The sequence below is a fragment of the Polychytrium aggregatum genome, assembly GCF_025602895.1.
Source record: "Polychytrium aggregatum strain JEL109 chromosome Unknown BJ171scaffold_34, whole genome shotgun sequence".
NCBI classification, from domain to species: Eukaryota; Fungi; Chytridiomycota; class Chytridiomycetes; order Polychytriales; genus Polychytrium; species Polychytrium aggregatum.
The window spans coordinates 329,175-351,338 of record NW_026516236.1 but is presented as its reverse complement, the minus strand read 5'-3'; the positions used below and the strand labels follow the sequence as shown (position 1 = coordinate 351,338).

The window sequence follows — 22,164 nt, the reverse complement described above, 5'->3', positions numbered from 1 at the left end:
CACATGTGTCTGAACAATGCAGACCGTCATTCTGACCGAGTGCCGCCAGACCTCCGGAGAAAAAAAGTATCCAAAGGAGCCCATCAGCGTCAGGATCAACCGCTCTCCAATCTGTCGGAGAGCCAGGCACTGCGGCGGCTCGCTATCCAGCAGCGACGACCGAGCAGCCGACGTCCACTGCCTCGAGCCCGTTGGCTTGTTCGCCAATGCATCTCGCTGTCATAGATGCCATCGACAATGAGCAACTCAGTCTCGCAGAGCCAGCCTTTGACCATTTGACGAGCATCATCAAGTCATCACCGCGGCACTCCCTCTGCTGCCCTCCCGTCGACTCCCCCCCCCCACATCCAGCATTGAATGATGCTTTCCCTCAGTATCTCTCCGATCCTGCATGGATCCTCGTCCCGTCTCCCCCCGGCTGATCTACCCCGCGCTCGCCTGCATTGCTGCTGCCTCATCCGGCCAAGCCCGGCCTGGCGAGCGATCAGCCCGGATCCCTGCAAGCAAACAGCAGTGCAGCAGCCCCGGCCGGGCCTGAATCGGCCCAGAAGGGCCGTGCATCGCATTCTCCTGCTCCTTGCCGCCCAGCCCCGCGTGTCCCTTTGGGTTGACCGGCGAAAGCGACAGATCGCCCGCCATTGCCGATCGTCCCTGTCATGAGCAACGGGAGCGAGGGCCCCGATGCCGAGCACGGCCTCCTGCATCGCAGGGGCTCCTGCTCTGTCGCTGTCGAGCCGCATCTGCGGTCGAGGCTGCTCTATCCCAACCCCGTTTGTCTCCTCACAACGACGCACATCGGGTGAGTCCGTCGCTGGAACCCGTCTCTTGCAGCAACATCGTCCCTTCTCAGTCCCGCTGTCTCGTCGGGGTCCCTTCGTGCCATTGACAAATGAACGAGTTCGTTGCAGCTTGTCGTCCTCTGGAACTGCATCGCAACTTGCTTACGGCAAAGTCCATCTCGTCAAACACCACAACCCTCCCATCCATGTCCCGTACAGCCCCCAGCCCACCGACCCGGCACAGGATGCCATCGAATCCCCCGCCATTGCTTCGAGGAACGTCATGACCATCTCGTGGCTGACACCCATCGACAACAACGTAAAGGCCACGAGTTTGCATCGTTGCGTCGCTCAGAGATGTCGGCTCTCGAATGCTGATCCCGCTTGCTGTTGGTCGGTTGTGCAATCGCCAGGGAAACCTTGTGTGCTCGATCAAGACGAGTCGCCACTCCAAGAGTCTGCTCCTCGCCTCGGGATATTTCGGTAAGCCGCCATGCCACATTACCCCTGGCCGGCCAGGTCGATGCAGCCCGACATGATCTGTCCAGATCACCATGACTCACGATATTGCCGAACACCATCTCTCCTGGATCGACCCTGTGCTGATATCCCCCAACCATGGTGTCAGTTCTGAACGTGCCCGTCCACGGCATGGAGGATCTGATTGTTCAGATCGGCAGCTGCTCTGGATCGGCCGTGGACAAGTTCGACCACCTGAACTTGCCGGTCTGCCTGCCTGGATGGGCTCCGTCGCCGCCCTGGCCCTGGTCGACCAGCAGCGACACTGTCTCGGCAGACCTCCCAGCCCAGCCCGTATCCAATGTCGCCAGAAAGTCTCGTCGGTCCAAGGAGCAGCCGGGCGAGACCATGCCTCCGCTTGTAGCTCTCGCTGACTGCGTTGCGCATTTGGTCTGTCGAGTGGACGATTCGCACGAGCGGCTCGGCCATTTGATCTGCTACGCCAGCATCCGCACGGCCTTTGTCCAGAAGAACTACTGGAACGGCCGCACCTTTGCGGGCCCGCTCGACGGAGGCAGCGGCGGTGAGATCCTGAGCTTTCTCGGAACCAAGACCTTTGCTCGCATCGTCCCGGTGGCGTAGAGCTTCTTTGAGTCGACACCGCGAGCAAGACGAGGGTGCGAGCATGAAAGTATCGTTGGTGTATCGAAGGCAAGTGCTGTATTGGATGCATCGGCAGCTTCGACAATGCGGGTGGATCCAGGTCATCAGCCGCCTCGAGGGCATCGATATCGACCGATCGTCCAACAGCACAGGCATCTTGGATATCGCCCGCAACCGCAACCGCAGACGCCAGATCGCATATCCGCTGTATCGCTTTCACCATCATCGTCGCCATCATCGCGCCGATCCTCTGGGCCCCCGACCCTCGTTATCGTTGGGAGAGGCTCGCTCAGATGGCTTCTTTTGTTTGGCGGCCGAGAATCTCGCCTAATCGATTGCTTTTGGCAAGCTCCTCGATCAGCCCAAATGTAAAGCCAATATAGTTGAACCGCCTTCGCTCGTTCTCCTTTCGCCATCGGCTCCGCTGTTGAGCACCGGTGGAACCATGTTGCGGTGTAGAAAGAGTAAAAATTGTGAGCTGCCTTGCGACAGGGCCATCAGCAATCGGCCCGTGCCAGAGCAGAATCCCATCTCCATTCTTGGCGGCAACCGCAGGAACCACTTGCCTTGGCGGTCTCGCTCTGCAGGCGAGCTTCCAGGTCGTGCCTCTCGGCTCCAAGAAGCTCCTTGACCTCGCTATCGACATCGGCACTGTCCAGCTGTTCCTGGATCGTCTCGAGCTGCTGTTGGTAGACCTGGGTGCGTGACTTGATGAGGGCCATCAAATTGAAGCGGATCTCTTGGCTCGAGTACCGGGCGATGCGCGACTGGATGATCGGCTTGACTGCACAGCATCAGCAGTTTCAGCAGTCCGTGGCCAAAATAACCAGAGACGGAATCGAAGCAGGATTTAGCCCCCTCTCCTCCTGGCCAGGGAACTTGCAGCTGAGACACTCGCAGGTGAGCAGATGCATCTCAGACGAACCGGCGTCAGTCCACGTTCCTTCGGTGCATGGTCCATGGTTGATCGGCGCGGCTGTCCAAAGATCAAGCAAACAGGATCAATGATGGGGGCGGAAAGCCTCAATGCGGATCGAGAGCAAACTGCATATCCGAAAGAAAAATAATAATCATGCGGCAGTAACAGCAACAAATTGCAAATTGCAAATGCATTTTTTACGAAATACAAACGCAGATACACACGTTGGAGGCCATCCAGCTCGTAGAGACAGCCGTGGATGTGCAGATACGAGATGAAGTGGAAAACATCCTCGTCGTCGTCTTGCTGATGCGACTGGTCGAGAATGAAAGGGTCGGCCCGAGCAAAGCTGTTGTGAACCTAAATGCAGTCACGGCCGCAAAGAAGGACAGGGTACGGTGAACACACCATCCGAGGCAGGTCGATGTGCTATGTACTTTGGTATGACGATCGTCTTGCGTCCATTGGGTCACCAGGCATGCCATCGGCGCTTATGGAGCTTTGCTGCCTACCGTTCGGATTTGGTCCGAGTTGGAAATGGCCAATCCCTTGAGATCGGGCGGAAACTCGCTCGTGAAGGTCTTGAACTCGGAGAGCATTGGTCCAAGCTCGATGGGACTATTCATGAGGATCGACAGGATGGCTGGAAGAGAGACGGAGGTGGGATGCAATTGCCGCCGAGATTCAGATGACCCGTCCCATCCCATCCCATCCCATCCCATCCCATCCCATCTCGGTCGACTAAAGTGCTTTCCCGGCAATCGCCCACGACTGCATCCACATCGATCATTCAGCCATGGCTTGGGTTGATCGGGTCTGCCCACCTTGCGTTGCGCATGCGTTGTTGATAACCTGGAGGGAGTAGGGCGAACAGTACACCCACCACACGGATCCGAAAATAAACCTTCAGCCGAGAGATTCTGGAAGGGCAGACTGGGGCACCTTGCGTGAAACGCAGGACTGGTATCGACCGGCCAACTGCAACAACGCACCTGCTGAGCGAAAAACACCGACTCGGAGGGATCGAGAGTGCCCGTGGGCGGTGTTCGCTGATACTTGAACAGAAAGATGAGCCCATAGACAGGTCTGGAGCGAAGGGGCATCGAGATAGAGCCCACATTCGAGGCAGACACACATATCAATGGAAGCTCTCCTTCTGGCCTCCCCACCCCGCGTGAAAAGCTATGTCCCTGCCATCCGATCCTCGGACGATCGGCCGAGTGCATCGAACGGTCGTGGACTCAATGTCCTACTTGATATCATCCAGCTGCTCCAGATCAAAGATCTCCTCGACTTGGCAGTCTGCAGGGTGAGAAGAACAGGTCAACAACGCAGCGAAAACGGGTTGTTCGATGGTAGGCAGCATCACGGCAGGGGAGCAGCAGAATGCTGGACAGATCATCGACTCACTCGGCACGCCAAAGCCCTCGATCAGCTCTGTGAATACACCGGGATCGCTTTCAATCTGAGCCGAAGCAAGAGTAGAGGTGGGCGGGGGGGGGTGAGTTTTGATGCCGCCGCTGCTGCCAATGCTCGGACACTCCCGTTGATGACGGCAGGTTCGCTGGTGCAGGCGGGCGCACTTGCTCGCTGCTGCAATCCGATTTCTGCGTGCTTGTGCTCGAGGCTTGGATCAGCTCTACGCATGCGCTGCGATGACGCCTACCAAAGTCCAGTTTCTGATCCCAGGGACATGGCCATGGGAGGTGTGTGGCAGCGCCCAGGAGATCGCCAATGGCGAATGTCGATCACAATCACAGAACGGCATCAGTCGAGAATGCGATGGCGCAGACCCAATGGAGACGGCGGGTATGGCCCGGAGCACAAGAGGAGTGCTATTATGGCAGCATGCATACCCAGATTCCATGATGCAGTGTTGTTGGCGGCAGCGGCTGTCGCAGTCGGAGCAATTCTGTTTGGTGATGAGATCGGGGGAGAACCAGGGTTGGCGGTCGCTGGGGCCAGACCAGGCTCAAGTGGCCGCACTGGGAACTGGGCCAGCCATGCCAGCAGCTCTGCCGACAACGAGCCCAAAACCATCCCGAGACATATTCGTTGATCCCACTGGATGCTGGCGACAGTGCTTGAGCAGCTCTCGGCTACCAGGGTACGACCAATGCCCATGCCAGCCTCAATAGCCACACGATCAATTCCCTGTCCTCTCAGTAAAGACAAACTGTATTTCGTGCATTGGCCCGGTGTGCTATGGCAATGGTCGGTATGGAAAGGAGATCAGAGTGCTCGGCGGGCCAGGCAGAGGGCCGATCTGATCCGAGGGGAACTGGCTTGGACGAAAGGCGACGGCCATCCGGCCTCGGGCCCCAGCCGAGACCACTACTCGGCTCTGAACTTCTTGGCCTGGCTGTCGTCCTCGAGTGGATCCTTTCTCTTCTTGACGTCGTCTATCTCGGCAGCAGCGACCCGCGCCGATCTCGAGGCATCATCGGCGGTCTCCTTCTTCTTGACGAGCGACGAGATGTCGTGGACGATGCCAGCGGGCCTGGACGCCGAGAGCGGCTCGGCTGCGATGGGGCCGCCTATGGACTGAACAGCCTGCTTCAGGGCAGTCTGGATCTCTTTGTTGATCGAGGGCTTGCCTGAGACCAGGAGCCGCAGGTCGTCGAGCTGGGTACGGCAACGGGTGTCGGGTGAGCGGCGATCTCACACGGCTCATGCTGTCGGCCGTATGCCTTGGATGTGCTTGTGCAGACAAGCACACCCTCAGTCGCTTACCTTGGCCTTCATCTCGGGATAGAGCCCTCGGATCTCTTGCAGCTCCTTCTCGGCCTCGAGCTGCTCGCTGCTCATCTTGCCCTTGCCCTTGGCATTCTCGCTGCCGCCGCTGCTGATCGACTCGAGCAGGGCCACCCGCTTCTCGAGAACATGGATGGTTTTCTCGACGTGTCCAAGGGCATCCTGCGGCCGCTCCGAGTATTCGAGAGCCAGGGCCAGCTTGTAGTGGACCTCGGCCAGCTGGCGGTTATCGTCCGACAAGTACGACTCTTTCAGCTTGACGCTGAGCAGGTAATCTTCGACGGCCTCCCGCCAACGCTCTGCCAGACAAACGTGGCAGGCGGGTCGTGGGTGTGGGTGTGGATGCGGATGCGGATGCAGCAGTGAAGATGACGGCATGGAGATCTGTGGGTGAGAATGCAGACTGGGAGGCGGGAGCGGCTGCTTGGTCCATCTCTGGGCAGGCTGGGCCGGGGCGATTTATCTCCAGACGGCTCCGCAGCCGAAGGTCCCGGGCCCAAGCACATCCCTGCCTTCCCTTCGTCTCCCCCAGCTTGGGTTTTCTTGGGGAGCCCGATACCGACGGCAGCACCGACGGTAGCACCACCACCAACAACCAAGAAGGTCCCTGACGCTCAGGGCAGCTGGCCGTACCTGACTCCAGCGAGATGTCGCCCAGGGCCATGTGCACCGCTGCCAGCTTGGGCTTGCACTTTTCGGGGTCCTCCATCCGTTCGTATGAGATTCGGGCCAGCTCGAGAATGTCCCAGGCCAGTTGCATGTCGTCTTCTTCTTCACCCTCGTCCTCCTCTTCTGGGTTCTCCTGGCCTTCAGCCTGCTCGGCAGGGTCCTCAGAGTCGTCCTCGTAGCCCTCGTCCTCAAACACAAAGTGCGAGCTGGATTTCTGGGGAAGCTCTGCGGATTGCAAGCATCGCCGGGTGGGAAGCAGACGGTGCGCATAAGCGGTCCCGGCATCGCCCACAGATTGTTGCAGCACCAGTCAACGATTCCCGCAGCGATAGACAGTTTGGCAGTCAGAGATCGCCCCCCCCCGAAGTTCCCATGAGCATGGCCAGTAGCAGCAACAGCAACAGCGACAGCGACAACGAACACAGCAGCGACAAGCCATATAGATAATCCACGCCAAACAGACGACGATGGGTACACTGCGTTAGTCATCTTGATCTGGGCGCCGGTATCCAAAGATATCTGCTTCAAAGGCCAGCCCGGGTGCGAGGGGATGATCACAGCTCCGTACTTACCGAGTTCGGCATCACGGACCTCGCTGCTCGAGGCGGCGTTGAGGACGTTTGTCTTGGACAGGGCGTTGGAGAGGAGAGCCTGTCCATACAGGAACAGCGCATCAGCGCCCTCGGGAGCGCCTTCGCCGTACTGCTCCGCCCTAGAGTGAGCAGACGCAAAGCGATTGAGCAAGATGGAGATACGACGGACCAGACGCAGAACCGATCCCGACTCGATCGGCCCGCATCGAGCTGCTGGATCGGGCTCATGCCCCCGACCAGAGATCTTGGTTAGATGCAGCTGGTCCAGGGGCGGAATGAGGATTCTGGCCCGGGCCGATCGCCCGAGACAGACAAAGTCGGGGTGAAGAGGGAGAAGGAGGGAGGCAGCAATGGTGTCGGAGACCGAGGAGCTTACAGAGCAGTCACGGCTTCTCCAAACAGATCTACGGCCTTTTCGTATTCGTGCTTGGCAAAGGCCTCGGTGCCCTGTTGGATGAGGAGCTCGACGTCGTTGTCGGCCAGGGCGCCAGCGGCCCGATCTCCGGATGCATTGCTCATGGTGTGGGTCGCGGTACTTTGGTGCTCAGTGAAGGAATCCCCTTGGTCGATAGCACCGTTCATCGGCGATGATCAGAGTAAGAAGAACGAGCCGGGTTGGTGGGCGAGGGGATGAGTGAAGTCGACGGGCTGGTGCGTGTGTGGGATGGGCGAGTGAAGGGGAGCGCGGAGAGGAAAGATTCGGGTCGGTTCAGAGATCGGTCTCTGAAACAAGCAGACGATCGCCCAGGATGTTGCGGCAGTTCGTTGCCGAGGGCCATCGGGCCTGGACGGGTTCCTGTGGTCGGCAGATGGAGTCTTGCCAGTACTTACGAGGAGACGACTGGTGCAGTGACCCTGGCTTTGGTGCTGAGATCAGAAACTGGCTGAAGTGGGGCGAGGCGATTGGTGCGGCTCAGATGGCGAAAGGCAGGCCGATCGGCGATGGCAAGGCAAAGATCCCGATTGCTCGAGGGCTGTGGGACTGAGTCGGGTGGTGTTCTGGAGCAGCAAGGATGTCTCTGGGCCTGATCAGCCAGGGACTCGAGGGCGAAGAGGCTGGTCTGAGAAGAAAGCCGAAAGGGGACGACGGCCGCAGAAACGAGGACCGGTCGAAACAAAGAGCAAGAGCAGGCCGGGAGGGCAATCAAGACGGAAGGCAGCTCTGGTCGCGAAGGGGACTGGATAACGATGTGTTCTGCTGGGCCCGGAGACAGAGATGCAGACCGAGTGACAGACAAGATCGGCTGCCGGCAAAGCAGACACAATGCTCTCGGTGCGCTTGGATGCGGCGATGGCCAGCGGATATGTTCGCTGCGGGGTCGCCAGCGGGACCGACATGGCTGCGATGCCGACTGATGTCTGGTGGGAACCTGCCAAAAATGGTTTCATTGTAGAAACCGTGCAGCCGGTCTGGTCATGTCGCCCGAGGACGGCCATTCAATCGATCCACACGAAGCCCCTCCAGGACCACGAGAACGCTGCAGATCGATGTATTGCTTGATGCGTTGGTCAGTGCATTGGTCAGTGCGTCGGTCAGTGCGCTGCCCAGGGCATTGCTCAAGGCGCTGGCCAATGCATCGTTGTTTGGCAAAGGATGTTCGGGGTATCCGCGTCTCGATTCCCCCGTTCGCTCTCGGGAGTATTGCGCTGCGCCCATCGAGCCAGATTCAGTTGGGACTGCGTTCGTGCTGTTGCGGCTGTTGCAGCTGTCGAGTATCGATGCAATCCACTCGTCAAATGGTCTCGGATCACTCCATGACCATGTCCTCGGACCCATCGCTGGCGAGGTCGACTTCCGGCTCCTCGAAATCAGCAATATCGAGCTCCTCATCTTCGGCGGCTTCGGCGTCTTCGGCATCGTGCTCCTCTGGCTCGCCCTCAGAGCCGCCGACGTGGTAGTCTTCATCCTCCTCCTCGTCATCGTCATTGGCTTCCTCGACCTCCACTGCCGAGCTTTGTCCCTGCTGTTGGGACCGTTTACAGGTCAGCCAGAGCCAACGGCTGGCGGTCTCATCCGGTCCCTGAGGTAGCCGTGTCGGGGAAAAGCATAATCGCAGCGGGAGCATCGAGTCCGTCCCTGATAGTCGGCTGGTTCAGCCAGCATTGGGATCATGATTGCGAGGCTCACCTCCAGTGTTGGATTCCATCCGGCTGGATGGTGACTGGACTCTACCACCAAGCTGAGCTGTACGTTTATTCGAGAGTCAGATGATGGTGTTTGGATTGTGGGCATGGAACGCTCGGTCCGGACTGTTTTCCGGAGAGTCAGGGCAGCGAATGCCAATGGCATAATCGGTGCACCGGCGATATCTCTGCAAGCCACCCACCTTTTCGATCAGGGCAGCTTCGTGAGCCTCCAGCTGGGCCAGGAGAGCCGCCCTGGAGCTCTTGGGAAGCTCAAGCAGTGAGCTGACGGGTAGGGTGTTGGGCAGCAAAAACTGCTGGAACGACATTCCTGGGGATGGCCGGATCCAGGGCTCGGCTCATGCAGCAGCAACCAGGGCCAACACTATGAAAAAAATTCTTGTTAAAAAAATGAGCGAGAACGAAAAAACGCGCTCTCGGAGCCACCTCGGTCGGCGAGAAGAGCAGTCTCTGGCGAGAGACCAGCGAGGGAAGGCGAGAAGCCTCTCGCCGTCACACACACACACATCCGCACACACACACACTTTGCACACACACACTTTGCACAAGGGAGTCAAACACCTCCCATCGACCATCCCAAGAGGGATGGCAACCCCGAAGTGGACTGCCCAGACTATGGGCGACCCGGCATCCACTGTCGAAATGCACAAGGAACAGTGCAAGATACTTACAGTCTATCCAGAAAGAAACGGGACAGATCCCATTTCGGGCTTCAGATATCTGAAGCCCGTTGACTGACTTGTAGGCCCAGCGGGTAGGCCGTGAGATTGTTTCCCGTCCTGGTTGGCAATCTCTTTGTTTGGGTTGGTTTCGGGAGCACAGTCTTGAATACACCCGGTCGATCTCCTGTGGCGATGATCGACTGGCATACCGAGATCATGTTCCTGGCTGCATTGATGTCTCGATCCCACAGCGTATGGCAGCTTGCACAGCTCCGGACAAAGTGTGGTTTCTCGATATCAAGATACTCGGGTGACTCAAGTCGCTTGAATTCCCGGCAATGTGAGGACATCTGGGATGTGTTGAACTCGTTCACCGAGCACACATGGATCTTGGAGACGGATCGGTCTGGTGGGCCTCTCTGGTGGTGGTGGAACTGCTCAAAGTATTTGGCAAACCTGAGTCTCCTGGGACTGGAAGCATATCCCTTCCCCTGTTTCCAGGATGCATTCCCAAAGGCAATCACGATGTCGGTCTCCTTTGGTGCCTGGTCAATGACTTGCTTGCACATCTCGTGGACGGTGCGCTGTCGCTTGCTGTGGAGATCGAGTCGCTTGAACCGCCGTCGCCGGGTCAGGCTGAAGTACAGCTGTTTCTCCAGCATGTCTCCATCGAACACATGGTAGATGTATCGCAAGAAAGAAGGCACTCCAGGGATCTTGGGGCTCGGTGTGGTGCTCATCCATTTCTGCAGACCAAGGATCTTGTGGGTGCTCTGGATCCACCTGGTCGCCTGGGTGGTGCCACATCGATGCTGGTACTCCTTGTTGGAGAACGACACGATCTTCTCGTTGGCGCGCTGTGCCTTGGTCACCTTGACACCGTCTTGCTCCTGGATGGATGGTTGACCGGGTGCCCGAATGACAGCGGTGAAGATCGATCCCACACCAGGGTCGATCCCGATCCATGTGGTCCGAGAGTCGTCAATGGGACCGACCCTGGTCTGGATCTTCTTCTCGGGAGTGAGCTTGGGTGTCTTGTCCACGGATTCTGGCTTGGCATCAGGGTCCTTCTTCAGGATCTTGTATCTGAGCGTGGTGATCGAGCACCCGACCCCATCGGTGGTGATCTCGCAACCAAAGAGCTGCTTCCCCTCCTCCCTGGCACCAAAGAGTCTCGAATCCAGCTTGAAGTTGGTCTGCCAGAAGATCTCTTGTTTTGTGGTGCCATTGACCTTGGTCTTCAGGTCGTCCCACTTGAGCCCAGTGCCAGTCTGGTATCCAAGGATCTCCCACAATGCTTTGGTGTCCAGCTTGACATACTTGGCTCTGGCATCGCAGAGCGGGACCAAGGTGCACTGTGCTCGAGGGATGTTGTGTCGCTTCTTGGTCTGGGCAAGCCGGTCGGTCAATCGCTTGATCCGCTTCGTGTTCACAGCGATCTGCTTATCCACCTCATCATGCTGGGTCTGGAGTGCGTTGTGCTTGTCAGGCAGCCTTCGTTCGATGGCGCGACACATCTCTTCGTTCAGTCGCTCGCGCTCTCCTTTCAGATCATCGGTCACCCTCGCGAGCCTGGGAATGATCAACTTCTGGAAAACCACCATGAAGAGGGCCTCCTTTCGGTGGGTCAGGCGAGAGACCTCACTGGCCAGAATTGGTACGACTTTGTACAGGTCCTGGTGGCTTTCGTACCGAAGCTCATACAACTGGTCGGCATGGTGGGTGAAGGATTTCCTCAGATCACCGAGGAGTGTCTTGGAGAGGGGATTCTCCATCAGCTTCATGCACTCATCGACGTGTGTGTGCCGTTTCACACCCTTGGGAGCAACCAGGACCAGATTGCAGTATCGGCGTAGAAGGGACCAGTATCGATCGAGAACGTGGGTCTCACAGTTGACTGCATAGGTCTTGACAGCCAAACCAAGAACCTGTGAGCCAGTACTCTTTGGGAGGGACACAGGAGGCAGGATACACGATTCGCTCCATGTACTTCGATACAGCTCATAGGTATCGATGATGTGCCTGTCTTCTTGGGTCGTGCCTTTCTTGACACTAGTCATTCCTGTCTGCACCATGTTGAAGCATTTTCGAACGAACGCGGGTTCACTCGACGACACAGTGGGGAGAGTGATACCCTCGTCCAAGCACCGCCTGAGATGCAGCTCCAGGAGACGAGATGCTTCGTACTGCACTTGAGTCATGGCTCGGACAGTCTCCTCGATCTTGTCGTGCAAGGTGTCGTTCTTGATGATGGCGTCCAGAGTGCACTTGATGATCGAGTACTCGGCCTTGACTTGCTCGTTGGGGCCACAGCCAGGCAAGGTAGAGCTCCAGAGTGGGTTCTTCTTGGTACACAATGAACTGTTGCTTTTGGCATGACCCTCTTGATTGCACGTGGCACATACAGGGACCTTGGGTGCTTGGCTGACCATTTCAGCGACCGAGGCAGAGCCAGAGGCAGGGCTGCTGTCGACTCTGGCTGTGCACTTCTTGGTGAAGGGTCTGACGTGGTTGGTCAATCCACAGGAGGGGCATGATTTGATGACGGGCTTCTTGGCCACAGGAGAGTCATTGGGTGATCCTGGGTCGGGGTCGGGGGGTGTCTTTCTCTTGGGAGCCATCTGGCGAGAAAATAGCGACGATGGCTGGTTCTGCCCTTGGGGAAGAAAAATTCTCCTCAAAACCAGCGCATTTTGGGCAGGGAGTGATGCTCACAGTGGCGTCCTTGATTCAGATCCAGAAACGCATCGCTCGCTCAATCAGTCGTGGGAAGACATCTTGTCAAGGTGAGTCTTGCCTGATAGCCAAACGATCATGTCATCTCGCTGACACAGCCACGCTTGACTAGGTTTCCAACCAGAGAGATTCAGATTGTGGTGGTTCTTGTCCGCAATCGGAGTGGAGCTTCCAACAATGATACAATTGGTCATTCCTCCACACCAATTGCCCACCACCACCGTCAATCGGCTCAAGGTGATACCAAATGCCGTCAACCGACCATGGCTGGATTCCAACTTTTGCTGCTCCACATTCGACGTGACTTTCAGGTGACCGAGATGAGCAGCCGCGAGGGGCCGGAAAAAATTGATAGTGCAAGGCAGATCTGAGCGGGATCGAGGTGCGAGGACGGCCTTCTCGTCTCGCCTGTTCTCGGCGAGAAGCGAGGGCTAGGGCTCTCAACATCCGCCCCGGTAGGACAGCCCTAGACTTAGCCCTCCGTCCTCTCCTCGCTCATCCCTCGCTCCTCTCTCGCTCCCCGCCGAGGGGGGAGATCGGTTTTCGCGAGCCGGCTCGCCACGGCCTTGATCACCCTTCCCTGCCCAAGATCGCCGAGCCTGAGGAGTTGCTGCTTCTGTTGCTGCTGCTGCTGACCAGAGAGCCCTGAGCGAGTGCCAGCATGTCTCCCACGCCAGTAGCCGAGGAGCTGTCTGCCGGCGGCGACCAGCCTGCCGGCAACATCATCGTCGGAATCATCTACCCGCCTCCCGAGATCCGAAGTAGCGATCGCTCCATGCCGGCTCGCACATGTGTCTGATCGTGGATTCAGCTTTGGGGAGAAGGACACCCGCGGCATCGATTCCGGCGGCCCTCCAGTCGATCGAGATCTGTTACTGAATCAAGAGTTTTGGTATTCCATCTTGCCCTTCGTTTGTGTCTGCTCGCCTCAATCCCCATCGAATCGGCCCTGCGTTTGTCGCACACATCCTCGACTATCGCCTGGATCGGTGCTCAGACATCATCGATCGGACGGCCCTGTATACCGGACGCAGTGGCCCCTCCTTTGAAGAGCGCATCCGAGAAAATGAAAAACACAATCCAAAGTTCTGTTTCCTCAACCCAACCGATCCATATCACGCATACTATGCACACAAGGTCAAGGAAGTCCGTGAGGGCAAAGGTGAGCCGATCCGGCCGGTACAACGCCTGGCCATGCCCGATCGGAGCCATGCCATGCATGTCCGTTTAGATGTGCTGGATGATCTGGTGGAGTTGCCCGTGGCTGACCGGGCAAGGGCCATGATCCCACGGCCACGATCACCCACTGGCTACAGACACCACCATTGGTGCTGGTGTCAGTGTTGTCATCGGATCCGGCGCTGCTGCTGCCATCGATGGCTCTGGCTGTTGCTCATCTATCGTGGCTATTTTCGACTTGATGCATTCCCCGGATTCTCGTTCATAGCCGCCCAGGAGCAGCCGACTGCCAAGAAGGCCGAGCAGGCGGCTGTCCCCACTGTACCGGCCAAGCCAGCGCCAAAGGAGCCGCCTACATTCGAGTTCAGCGCCGAAATGCCTGCAATCTCTGCCCAGGATCTGTTCGTATCCATCCATTTCTCTGTTACAGCGGCCCGGGCACCACTGCTCGTGGTAGTTCTGGCGACGCTCGTCCGAGCAGGACGGATAATGCCTCCTGCACCCGCTCCTCTCATTGCCCCCAAGGTTGATCGTCGCTGATCGCTATTTTCCATCCTGCAAACCCATGATCCGATCTGATCTGATCTGATTTGCACAGGGACATTATCAAACTCACGGCCCAGTTTGTGGCCCGCAACGGCCGCCAGTTCATGACGGGTCTCCAGCAGCGCGAGCAACGCAACTACCAGTTTGATTTCCTGCGACCCAACCACAGCTGGTTCCCGTATTTTATGAAGCTCGTCGAACAGTACACCAAGATCCTGATGCCCCCGCGCACCACCATCCCAAAGCTGCAGATGGACATCCATGAGCGACAGAGGGTATGTCCATGAAAGGCGCTCCAAAACGATGTGGGCGTGACTCGGTTGGCTGCTGACATTCTGTGGACCGCCTCTTCTCATGCTAGATCATGGACCGGGTGAACGAGCGCGTCGAGTACAGCGCCTACATGGCTGGCCAGAAAAAGAAGGCTGAGGAGTTGGCCGATCAGGAACGACGTGAGTCTTTGCTGAGTGTGTGTGAGGGGGGGGGCGGGTTAGGTTGCGATATGCTGCTTTGCTGGCATGTCGGCTGAGGGTAGCATTCGGTCGCGAGTGACATATCGACCGCGGTCCAGTGTCGGTCGTGTATTGGATGTGAGAAACGCCGCTTGACTGGTCGGCAAGCCACTTTCCGACGCAAGTCCATGGCGTACTTTCCTGCCTGTCTGCGCTCTAACATCCACTCCTCCATTCGGGATCAGTCATTTATGCCAGCATCGATTGGCAAGATTTCGTTGTGGTCGAAACGATCGAGTTTGTGGAAAGCGACGAGCACACTGAGCTTGCTGCGCCCATGAGCTTGATGGATCTCGAGAGCATGACATTGGCCCAGAGGCGCGCCGCAGTTCTTGCGCCTCCGGTGCAGGAGGATCAAGGCGATATGGAAGTCGAGGTGCGTTGATCGACCAAAGGAACACTGTTGATGTGCAAGCGAGCTGTAGGATTCTGCAGGACAGGCTTCTGTTGCGGCGGGTTGTTGATGCGACAGCGATCGCTTGTGGTGAAGTTCAAGCGAGGCACGTTTTCTGGACTGACGCACAGACACCTCTACCTTGCAGATGGAGGATGACGATGTCGATATGGAGCAGGACGATGATGATGATGACGAGGCCGCCGCCCGCATCGAGCAGCCCCAAGTTACCAAGACAGTCGACACCTCAGGTCCCAAGAAGATCCGAACCGACTATGTTCCCCAAGGTGAGTTGCGCGGTGACAGCTGGACCGCCGCTCAGTTGATCCGAAACACATCGATGCGTCTGTCTGCTGTGACGCTATGCATGCACTCACATGTAAATGCACCCGTGCACACACCTCCGCTGTGGCCTCGCTCTACAGTCGGGCGACAGCAGCTCAACGAGCCCATGTCCAAGTGCCCCATCTGTGGCGAGTTGTTCAAGGACTCGGAGCTGGATCGCCACATCAAGATCGAGCAGATGGATCCCAAGTGGCGAGAACAAAAGCGCGCTGCCGAAGCAAAGAAACAGGGCACCAACCTGCTGTCCGAAGGTGAGGGATGCGGCTGATTTTCCCGAGGGGCATGGCATGATTTCAGTATCGATAGACGGACGAGTGACGGCAGCGGATGCGTATGGGAAACCGGGCATGTTTGACTGTCCGCCTGTTTCTGTTCGTGCCCGCCTGTTTCTGCTCCTGCCCGTCTGTCTCCTGTCTCCGGGACTGACTGACTGGCCAACTGACTATCGTTGCATCAATTGCAGGCGCCGACGTTGCTCGCAACTTGCAGAGGCTCTCGAGCTACCGTACCGATATCTTTGGTAGTGAAGAAGTTGGTATCGGCCGCAAGGTTGGCGAAGAAGCAAGTGCAAAGGAACGACAGGTCGAGCGAGAGAAGGCCACCTGGGATGGCCACACAGCCTCGATCGGGTCGGCCACGCGACAGGCCCAGCAGAACGTGAACCTCGAGGACCAGATCGCAGCCATCCACCGGTCCAAGCTCGGAGGGTACGTCGACGGGCAGATGATGATCTGCTGCACGTTAGTGGTTGGCGACAAAGGATCGGGAATCGACCGAAACGAAGCGCAGTGCTAACAGCTGGGCGACTTTCTTGGTGTACGTCATAGGGAGGACTCGTCCATTGGCCCACAGATCCCTCAACAGTCATCGGGCCCAGCGCCTCTTCCGGTGAGTACCGTATGCCGTGCTCGTAGTTTGTCTGTGGCAACCCGATGCTCTTGGTGGTGGACCTGCAGCAAATCGCCAGGACCTGGCCAGGACCTGGCCGGTAACTGAATTGCTCTGTTTGTCTTGCGCTGCTGTCCCGCCAGCCTCCCATGCGTCACGCACCACATTTCCCTCCAGGTCCCCCGGGCCCTCCTGGCTCTGGCTTCCCCGGGCCCCCTGGCCCCCCTGGCCCCCCAGGCATGCGGGCACCCATGGGCGGCATGCCGCCGCGGTCGCTTGGTATGCCTGGCAACGGGCCTCCTGGCATGCCGCCGATGCCCGGACCTCCTCCGCCAGGACTGCCGGGAATGCCTCCGGTGCCATCCCGCATGCCCATGGGCATGGCGCCGCCTCTGCCCCCTGGAGCACCTCCCATGGGAATGGGTCCTCCAGGGGCTGCACCTCCTGGTATGCCACCTGGTATGCCGCCTGGCATGCCGCCGGGTATGGCTCCGGGTATGGCTCCGGGTGCCGGTCGGGGAGGGCCCCCGCCCTTGCCCCCAGGACCACCGCCGATGCCGGGGATGCCGCCTCCAGGGACGACAGCAGGAATGCCACCGCCGCCCCCAGGCGGTTCGGCCCCGCCGCCGCCGCCCAAAGCCAACGTGCGTGTGCTGCCGCAGGAAGAAGCGGCCGAATCGGATTCGAAAAAGATGCGCCTGGAGGAGGAGCCTGGCACCGGCGTGCTGATTGCCGAACCCGAGTTCTTGAAACGCAACCCGGTAAGTTTGTGACAGGGCTTGACATGCTCACGAGCGCGATCCGGTGCGATTTCTCGTCGGTTGGAAGGAAGGTCGACGGCCCCGGATATATTGACGCATGTGGGAAGCAGGATGCTCTCGGGCTCTTACTGATGGCATTCACTTGTCTGCGCTCCTGTGGCGCGATTCAACAGGACCCCGTGGCCCTCGTCATCGTCACGGAGAGCGGCTCGATTGATCTGGAGCCGCTGCCGCCGCAGACACTGGTCAAGGCTCTCAAGGACCAGATCCAAAGCGCTGCAAACGCCCCGGCCGCGAAGCAGAAGTTGGTGACCAGCGGCGGCATCGTGCTGAAGAACAACCTGTCGCTGGCGTTCTACAACCTGCGCAACGGCGATCGCTTGACGCTGGGCACACAAAAGCGTGGTGGTCGCAAGTGAGGGCCGGATCGGCGGCAGCCAACGACAATACAAGGCACCCGGCTGGATTCGAGCGGCAGCCGATTGCGGCAACCGATCTGCGGCAACCGATCTGCGGCAACCGATCTGCGGATATTCCCCTGGGCCGCTTGGTGGAACGGCAGACCATGCTGCGGGGGGATGGGGACATGGTGCTGGGCGGTGTGGCGTCCGTGCGACGGGTGGCCACAGACACAGTGGCCCGGGTGCACCCAGACGCGTGCGGGCCCCTGGTCACTACAGTGTGGGTGGCCGGCAGCACGAGCCAGGGACGCGCGCGTTCACTGAGCGGCGCGGGGCAACACAGGCCGCTGTCTGTGTGGGTGTCTGTGCTGTGCAGCCTCAGCGCAGTCTCACTGTGCAAGCTGCAAGGGCCACTGTCCCGCAACGCGCCTTGTGCCGCCCTCCAACAAGCGCCGCTTTCCGCCGCTCTGGCTCCGTGGCCGCCCTTACTTGTGGTCTGCTGGGCCGTCTTTGGCTTGCTTCGGCATCGCATCTCGTCCTGTCATATCGCACCATCTGATCGTCCGGCATCGCTTCGCCGGTCCTGCATCGGCTGCATCGGATCTGTCTGCATCGGATATCTCCTCGCACCAGATACACCTTTGCTCCAGACACACCTTGGCTCCGGACACACCTTGGCACCAGATCCATCTGTCCCTGCGTCCTCCGCCGCCGTTTCCCTTTCGTCTTCGCCGTCGTTTGGTGTCTCCTTTCTCCTTTTGCCGTCCCAACACAGCCGGCTGCTCCGATACCCCCCCTCTTCCTCTGGCCTCGGTCGTCCTCCTGTCGCCTATCTCTGTCGCCGCTGTCGCTGTTTATGCCTGAGACGTCGCCGGCACCATGTCGATCCTCCTCAAACGCTCAAACTCCAGCGCCTTGCCGCACACCTATCGCTCCCACAACTCTCGCTGCACACCAAGTCCAGACGGCCACCCTTCGCCGCCTCCCACTCCCCCGCTGCCGACCCCGCCGCCTCTGTCGTCGCTGAAATCCAGACCCAAACCGACCGTCTCGATCCAAAAGTCAAAGTCGGCCAGCGGCCTGCACTCAAAGTACCTGAGTCGTCCGGCCCCGCTTGTGGACTGCATCTTGCCGGCCTCGCTCTCGGCGGGCTACAACGAGGTACGGTGCCAGCCGGTGGCCAATCTTTTGGGCTGTGGATATCCGCTCGTGCCGTATCTGCCTCTCCCCATCTCTCGGGCGGGACTCCATCCCGATTGCCTCCTCCCTTGGGCGAGACTCCATCCCGAGTGCCGATTCACCTTCCTCCTTAGTCCAACCTGGCCTGGACAGCCTTCGGAGTGTCTCTTGATCCTGCTTGGTGGTGCTCCATTCTCAACGCCCAGCTGCGATTTTGGGTACTGTCTGGCTGTCGCCGACAGAGACAGAGACGGCTGGCTATTTGACAGGGTCCTATCTTCAGCATTGCATCAACGCTAACGACCTTTCTCTCTTGGCTTCCTCCTCTCGCAAACAGAACCCGCTTACAGGCGCCTTCGAGCCTATTCCCGGATGGCCGCTACCGCAGGACGGTAATGCACCCACCTCGGCTCTGGCGGACTCGCTCATCTCGATACCGCTGTCCGAGCAGCTGCGGACGTTTTCCTCCCGGCTCTCCGCCCACCGGGTCAGTCGCAGCAATCCTCCTCTGCCCCCGCGTCCGGACAAGCGACGGAGCTATCTCTGGGGATACGGCCCCAAGCGCCGCCGGGACAATCCCGATGACGACGACTTGTATGGCATGCAGCGCACCATCAGCTGCGAGGAGATCCAGTGGATTCCGTACGACCCGCCCGAGTCAAGCGATGGCACCATGTGTGGGCCCTTCCGTCGTCGCCAGCGAGGATACAGTTTGCGCATCACCAATGCCGATGTCTCGGCCGATGCCCAGGAGACCATCATCGCCCCGGGCGATGTCGACCGGTCGTTGATGGTGTCTCCAGACAACGACTCGAAAGTCGTCTCGCGATCAAGCACCATGCACAGTCGGGCAACAGACTCTCCCGGTAGGTTTCATCCGTCGCTTCTGGCGGCACTGACAGAAGCCCGTTTGTGTCTTTGATTCCGCCAAACGAGATGCACGCCAGCTGCCCGAGTATCAGCCCGTGCAGTCTGCCGGCCGTATCGACAATCTTGGATCAGATTGCCTCCGTGCCCCCGATTGTCCTCCTCTGACACCGTTATCGTTTCCCCCCCTCCTCACCAGCATCGTTGGCCTCGGGGATCAATCGTCCTCCAACCGCCTTCAGCTTTACAGAGTCGCACACCGAGCCCACGCCAACCATGCTCCATCTCGAGCCGGTCCAGAATGTCAATGCGCTCCTCAAGGATGGCTACTTTTCGAGCTCGCCCATCGGGTCGCCCAGCGAGAGCTTGAAGCTTGATCTCCCGTACTATCCTGGTGAGCATGATCTCGTTCTTTCAAGAATGCTCTGCGCATTCCTGCTGCCTGTCATGACCACAGTGCCGATATCTGGGGTGCTCACGATGGTACATGCCCGGCCGCGCTCAATGCTAACAGCTTTTCCGTTACACCTGGTGCCAGCAGATATGCAGTCCTCCAAGGGCTACCAGCAGCCCCCCATCAGCCCAAATCCATCCATGCATCGTACCCTTTCTGCCCCCAACAGCAACTTCAAAGGCCCCTTCAAATCTCGGCGACGGACGACCAACTTTTCCAGAATCATGCCGGGCTCCTTCTCGAGCCACGATTCAGTCGATCTGTCGTTCCCGTCCCCGGTTCCATCGACGCGCTCGTCCATCACCCTGGCCGACAGCATGCCTTCTGGCGGCCCTTGGCCCGTGACTCCGTCCAGCACCGCGCGGAGTCTGCGAAAGTATGGGTCGCTGTACCTAGCCAACGACGAAATCGGCGGGCCCATGTCGGCCGTGGACGTGCGCCAGATCGACGAGTCTTTGGCAGCCTCGATGGCCTCGCTGCCGGACTACCACCGGCCGTACTTTGAAAAAGTCATGCTGGAGCCGGTCGAGGGCACGCCGCCCGAAAGCAGGACGGCATGGAAAACGCTGCAGAAAAAGTCCTCGCGCCTCCTCCAGTCGGCACACTTGCTTATCCCAAACTTTGACGGCGCCGCTGCAACCTCGAGCAGCATCCGCGAGACCGGCGCCCGCGATGCCAGTTCGTCGTCTCTATCGCTTCACCACTATAATTCCTCAACAGACTCGCTGCCGTCGCCGAGCCCGATACAACCGCCTCGCGCCAGCCCTCTGGACCGCCGCTGCAGTCTGGGACACCTGTCGAGCCGCCGGCTGGTCCCAAACTCACAGCTCGAGCAGTGGCGCCCAGAGACGCAATCTCCGGTAGACCACGGCTTGGCCCGGGATCGAGACCGAGACCGAGACCGAGACCCAAACCACAGCCGAAACCATAGCCGAAACCAAAACCAAAACCAAAACCGAAACCGGGAGCTGTTGTCTCCGGTCGGAACCCTTCGCAGTAGCTCATCCACTTTTATGGACGACCATGACGACGGCGACGAGATCTTCCCACTGCGGCATCAGTGCGATGGCCCTTGTTTCACACAGGGATGCACCTATTCCAGCCCCAAGATCATCGTCATTTCCCAAGATACCAGCCGCTATGATGACGAAGACGACGCCGACGACAATGGCGATCATGGCGATCATGGCGACGACGATGCGGCGCCAACTCGAGGCCGAGCCACGAGCCGACGGGCCCTCGACCAAGGCTCATCCGAGGTCCGTGGGTTTTATTCCGAGCGCAAGGGCCTCACCACCATGATCCGGGGCGCTATCCAGCGCAGCCGGTCCTCCAAGCGGGTGATCTGAAGCTCGGCGACGATCCGGAATCCGCCAGAATCCACTCTTCTCCCATCCATCCTCCACCGCCTCGCTCCTCATCTGCCTATCGCTCGTGATATCCCTCCATCCAGTTCACTTCTATTGTCTTGTCTACACAATCCACGCCAGGCCCTGCATACGGCCGCACTGTGTATTTGCTGTGATATTTTCTTTTTCTGTTCCCCATCAGCACTTTGTACCATCGCCTTTGAATCCACCCATTGGGCTCGCATGTTCGGCCCCTTGCATATTCCCGTCCCACGAATACAATGTGCTGCTTCAGCGTCCGCCTCGCTGGTGCGATCGACAGGCCAGCGAGCGCCGATTCGAAGCATCGCATGGATGTTCGCAGGACACTATGAAAAAATTTCTTGTTAATAAAATGAGCGAGAACGAAAAAGCGGCTCTCGGAGCCACCTCGGTCGGCGAGAAGAGCAGTCTCTGGCGAGAGACCCCCGAGGGAAGGCGAGAAGCCTCTCGCCGTCACACACACACACTCTGCACAAGGGAGTCAACCACCTCCCATCGACCATCCCAAGAGGGATGGCAACCCCGAAGTGGACTGCCCAGAATATGGGCGACCCGGCATCCACTGTCGACATACTCAAGGAACAGTGCGATATACTTACAGTCTATCCAGAAAGAAACGGGACAGTCACTTTCTGGCTTCTGAAGCCCACTGACTGACTGTAGGCCCAGCGGGTAGGCCATGGCATTGCACTCCTGACTTCGTCGGCAATCTCCTGTGGCGATGATCGACTGGCATACCGAGATCATGTTCCTTGAGGCATTGATGTCTCGATGTGTGAGTGTGGTGCATTCACTCTGCATAGCTTCATGGTTTCTCGATATCAAGATACTCGGGTGACTCAAGTCGCTTGAATTCCCGACAATGTGA

General features: G+C 58.7%; 7 protein-coding genes across 7 annotated transcripts; 4 read left to right on the top strand and 3 right to left on the bottom strand.

Moving 5' to 3' along the window:
• Window positions 1-656: 656 nt before the first annotated feature.
• Window positions 657-1,880, top strand: BJ171DRAFT_476998 (uncharacterized protein; the record flags this gene model as incomplete). The annotated part of the gene is made up of 4 exons (XM_053108858.1): window positions 657-799; window positions 909-1,098; window positions 1,193-1,262; window positions 1,408-1,880. 4 exons carry the CDS (start codon window positions 657-659, stop codon window positions 1,878-1,880), a joined length of 876 nt encoding a protein of 291 aa, XP_052964197.1.
• A 155-nt stretch (window positions 1,881-2,035) lies between these two features.
• BJ171DRAFT_191470 (ubiquitin carboxyl-terminal hydrolase) lies at window positions 2,036-4,823 on the bottom strand. The gene is made up of 11 exons (XM_053106178.1): window positions 4,677-4,823; window positions 4,487-4,499; window positions 4,231-4,285; window positions 4,074-4,122; window positions 3,813-3,906; window positions 3,645-3,672; window positions 3,333-3,463; window positions 3,045-3,180; window positions 2,827-2,877; window positions 2,468-2,685; window positions 2,036-2,325 (listed from the first exon to the last, which is right to left on the bottom strand). The coding sequence occupies exons 1-11, from the start codon at window positions 4,685-4,687 to the stop codon at window positions 2,191-2,193; spliced, it is 921 nt and encodes a 306-aa protein (XP_052964196.1). The 5' UTR covers window positions 4,688-4,823; the 3' UTR covers window positions 2,036-2,190.
• Window positions 4,824-4,982: 159 nt separating this feature from the next.
• Window positions 4,983-7,670, bottom strand: BJ171DRAFT_515736 (uncharacterized protein). The gene is made up of 5 exons (XM_053111979.1): window positions 7,213-7,670; window positions 6,816-6,955; window positions 6,208-6,468; window positions 5,554-5,873; window positions 4,983-5,445 (listed from the first exon to the last, which is right to left on the bottom strand). Exons 1-5 carry the CDS (start codon window positions 7,416-7,418, stop codon window positions 5,155-5,157), a joined length of 1,218 nt encoding a protein of 405 aa, XP_052964195.1. The 5' UTR covers window positions 7,419-7,670; the 3' UTR covers window positions 4,983-5,154.
• Window positions 7,671-10,309: 2,639 nt separating this feature from the next.
• On the top strand, window positions 10,310-11,454 carry BJ171DRAFT_515722 (uncharacterized protein; the record flags this gene model as incomplete). Its single annotated transcript, XM_053111977.1, has 1 exon — window positions 10,310-11,454. A coding segment is annotated over exon 1 (525 nt), but the record flags the coding sequence as incomplete, so codon positions are not given.
• On the bottom strand, window positions 11,353-12,075 carry BJ171DRAFT_515720 (uncharacterized protein; the record flags this gene model as incomplete). The annotated part of the gene is made up of 2 exons (XM_053111976.1): window positions 11,353-11,684; window positions 11,716-12,075. 2 exons carry the CDS (start codon window positions 12,073-12,075, stop codon window positions 11,454-11,456), a joined length of 591 nt encoding a protein of 196 aa, XP_052964193.1. The 3' UTR covers window positions 11,353-11,453.
• A 794-nt stretch (window positions 12,076-12,869) lies between these two features.
• On the top strand, window positions 12,870-17,534 carry BJ171DRAFT_601249 (splicing factor 3A subunit 1-like protein). Its single transcript, XM_053115075.1, has 12 exons — window positions 12,870-13,140; window positions 13,377-13,541; window positions 13,827-13,959; window positions 14,157-14,379; window positions 14,466-14,556; window positions 14,802-14,992; window positions 15,159-15,297; window positions 15,436-15,606; window positions 15,819-16,062; window positions 16,183-16,243; window positions 16,387-17,004; window positions 17,178-17,534. The coding sequence occupies exons 1-12, from the start codon at window positions 13,041-13,043 to the stop codon at window positions 17,421-17,423; spliced, it is 2,382 nt and encodes a 793-aa protein (XP_052964192.1). The 5' UTR covers window positions 12,870-13,040; the 3' UTR covers window positions 17,424-17,534.
• A 406-nt stretch (window positions 17,535-17,940) lies between these two features.
• On the top strand, window positions 17,941-21,666 carry BJ171DRAFT_515711 (uncharacterized protein; the record flags this gene model as incomplete). The annotated part of the gene is given in 5 exon segments (XM_053111975.1): window positions 17,941-18,566; window positions 18,922-19,450; window positions 19,651-19,845; window positions 19,990-20,844; window positions 20,857-21,666. Coding segments are annotated over 5 exon segments (2,254 nt in total), but the record flags the coding sequence as incomplete, so codon positions are not given.
• Between the last annotated feature and the right edge of the window lie 498 nt (window positions 21,667-22,164).

Excerpts from the sequence above, each read along its gene's own strand:
- BJ171DRAFT_191470 (XM_053106178.1), bottom strand. Across the intron at positions 3,464-3,644 it reads CAACGCATGCGCAACGCAAG|CCATCCTGTCGATCCTCATG; the intron begins GTGGGCAGACCC and ends TCTCTCTTCCAG. Across the intron at positions 2,686-2,826 it reads AGGAACGTGGACTGACGCCG|TCAAGCCGATCATCCAGTCG; the intron begins GTTCGTCTGAGA and ends GATGCTGTGCAG.
- BJ171DRAFT_515736 (XM_053111979.1), bottom strand. The coding sequence starts at position 7,418 with ATGAACGGTGCTATCGACCAAGGGGATTCCTTCACTGAGCACCAAAGT. Across the intron at positions 6,956-7,212 it reads GGAGAAGCCGTGACTGCTCT|GGCGGAGCAGTACGGCGAAG; the intron begins GTAAGCTCCTCG and ends TGCTCACTCTAG. Across the intron at positions 5,874-6,207 it reads CGACATCTCGCTGGAGTCAG|AGCGTTGGCGGGAGGCCGTC; the intron begins GTACGGCCAGCT and ends TTTGTCTGGCAG.
- BJ171DRAFT_601249 (XM_053115075.1), top strand. The coding sequence starts at position 13,041 with ATGTCTCCCACGCCAGTAGCCGAGGAGCTGTCTGCCGGCGGCGACCAG. Across the intron at positions 15,298-15,435 it reads AACCGACTATGTTCCCCAAG|TCGGGCGACAGCAGCTCAAC; the intron begins GTGAGTTGCGCG and ends CTCGCTCTACAG. Across the intron at positions 15,607-15,818 it reads CACCAACCTGCTGTCCGAAG|GCGCCGACGTTGCTCGCAAC; the intron begins GTGAGGGATGCG and ends CATCAATTGCAG.